At 40.5% G+C, this 1,058-nt stretch overlaps 1 protein-coding gene across 1 annotated transcript in view; it reads right to left on the bottom strand.

The window, feature by feature from the left end:
• ceacam1 (CEA cell adhesion molecule 1) overlaps positions 1–1,058 on the bottom strand; it is a 38,390-nt gene that overhangs the window by 29,482 nt on the left and 7,850 nt on the right. Inside the window, exons 5-6 of the mRNA XM_032517989.1 lie at positions 779–907; positions 258–545 (exon numbers count right to left, since the gene is read on the bottom strand). Coding sequence (XP_032373880.1) covers positions 258–545; positions 779–907 — 417 coding nt within the window. The remainder of the gene's footprint in view (positions 1–257; positions 546–778; positions 908–1,058) is intronic.

The raw sequence follows: 1,058 nt of genomic DNA, 5'->3' as shown, positions 1-1,058 counted from the left end.
TTTGTACACGCTGTGACTATACAAATCACATGTAATTAGGAACCTGTTGGTGTTATTTTGTCACTTATTGGGAGCAGTAGCTAGTTGGAACCAATTACCTCCAGGATCTTTGCTAGGCTAAGCTAATGCTTAGTCAGACAGGGTTGCATCCCGCACAGAGATGAGAAGGGTATGTATCGACTTGTCTAACTCTGGGGGTTACGGTGAATAAGCTTAAGTCCCAATAAGTCGGCGTGTTCCTTTAAAAGTGATCTTACCTTGGACTGACAGTGATAACTGAGCACGAAAAGAATTTATTCCCTGTAATGTGTACACTCCAGAGTCCTCCAGCTGTAGTGACATTATAGTCAATGATGAAGTGGTTAAATTGAAAGTAACTCTGTTAATCCAAGTGTTAGTTGTGATTTGACCTCCCGGGTATATCATCACAATCATTTCATTGTTAAACATCCATGCCCCTGTGGTAATCGGGTTCTGGCTGGAAAGTGTGACATTGTCTCCCACTGGTAACGGGTTTTCAGAGGCATAAATCTGAAAACTTGCACCTGGAAACAGAAAGCAAGGAACAGACAATATTCAGTTACCTTTAAATGTAGTTATCTTCTACACACAAATATTGCTAAAATATTGGTCAAAGCTCTTACAAAAAAAATAAAGCAGCATGTTTAAACCCTATTTATCATTAAGATCTATAAACTGGCTGCCATTGTCTGAACAGAATGAAACAACAAAAAGTTAAATCAGTTAAAGTTGAAATTATTCAATTATTCAGTCTCACCTGCTGTGAAGATTGTCGCGACCAGGAGCAGGACAAACACCACTGGAGACTCCATATTGCGCCTCAGTTTCTTATTGGTTGGAGTCTTCTCGACAGCTAAACTTGACTCTGGCTGTGATAAATTCCAATCTGGCGAGATTGTATGGTCACAGCTGCCTTTTTATCAGCAAATATTTGTTCTACTTGATTTAAGCATTCTGTTCTCAGGATTTAAAAGGCCTACCCCTCACAGTCCTGGCCACACCTGGTTTTGCCCTGGTCCACACCAAGGAGTGTCCAT

Source organism: Etheostoma spectabile, chromosome 6 (genome assembly GCF_008692095.1).
Source record: "Etheostoma spectabile isolate EspeVRDwgs_2016 chromosome 6, UIUC_Espe_1.0, whole genome shotgun sequence".
Classification (NCBI taxonomy): domain Eukaryota; kingdom Metazoa; phylum Chordata; class Actinopteri; order Perciformes; family Percidae; genus Etheostoma; species Etheostoma spectabile.
Note: the sequence above shows the minus strand (reverse complement) of the source record. Positions and strands in the feature narration are given on the sequence as shown.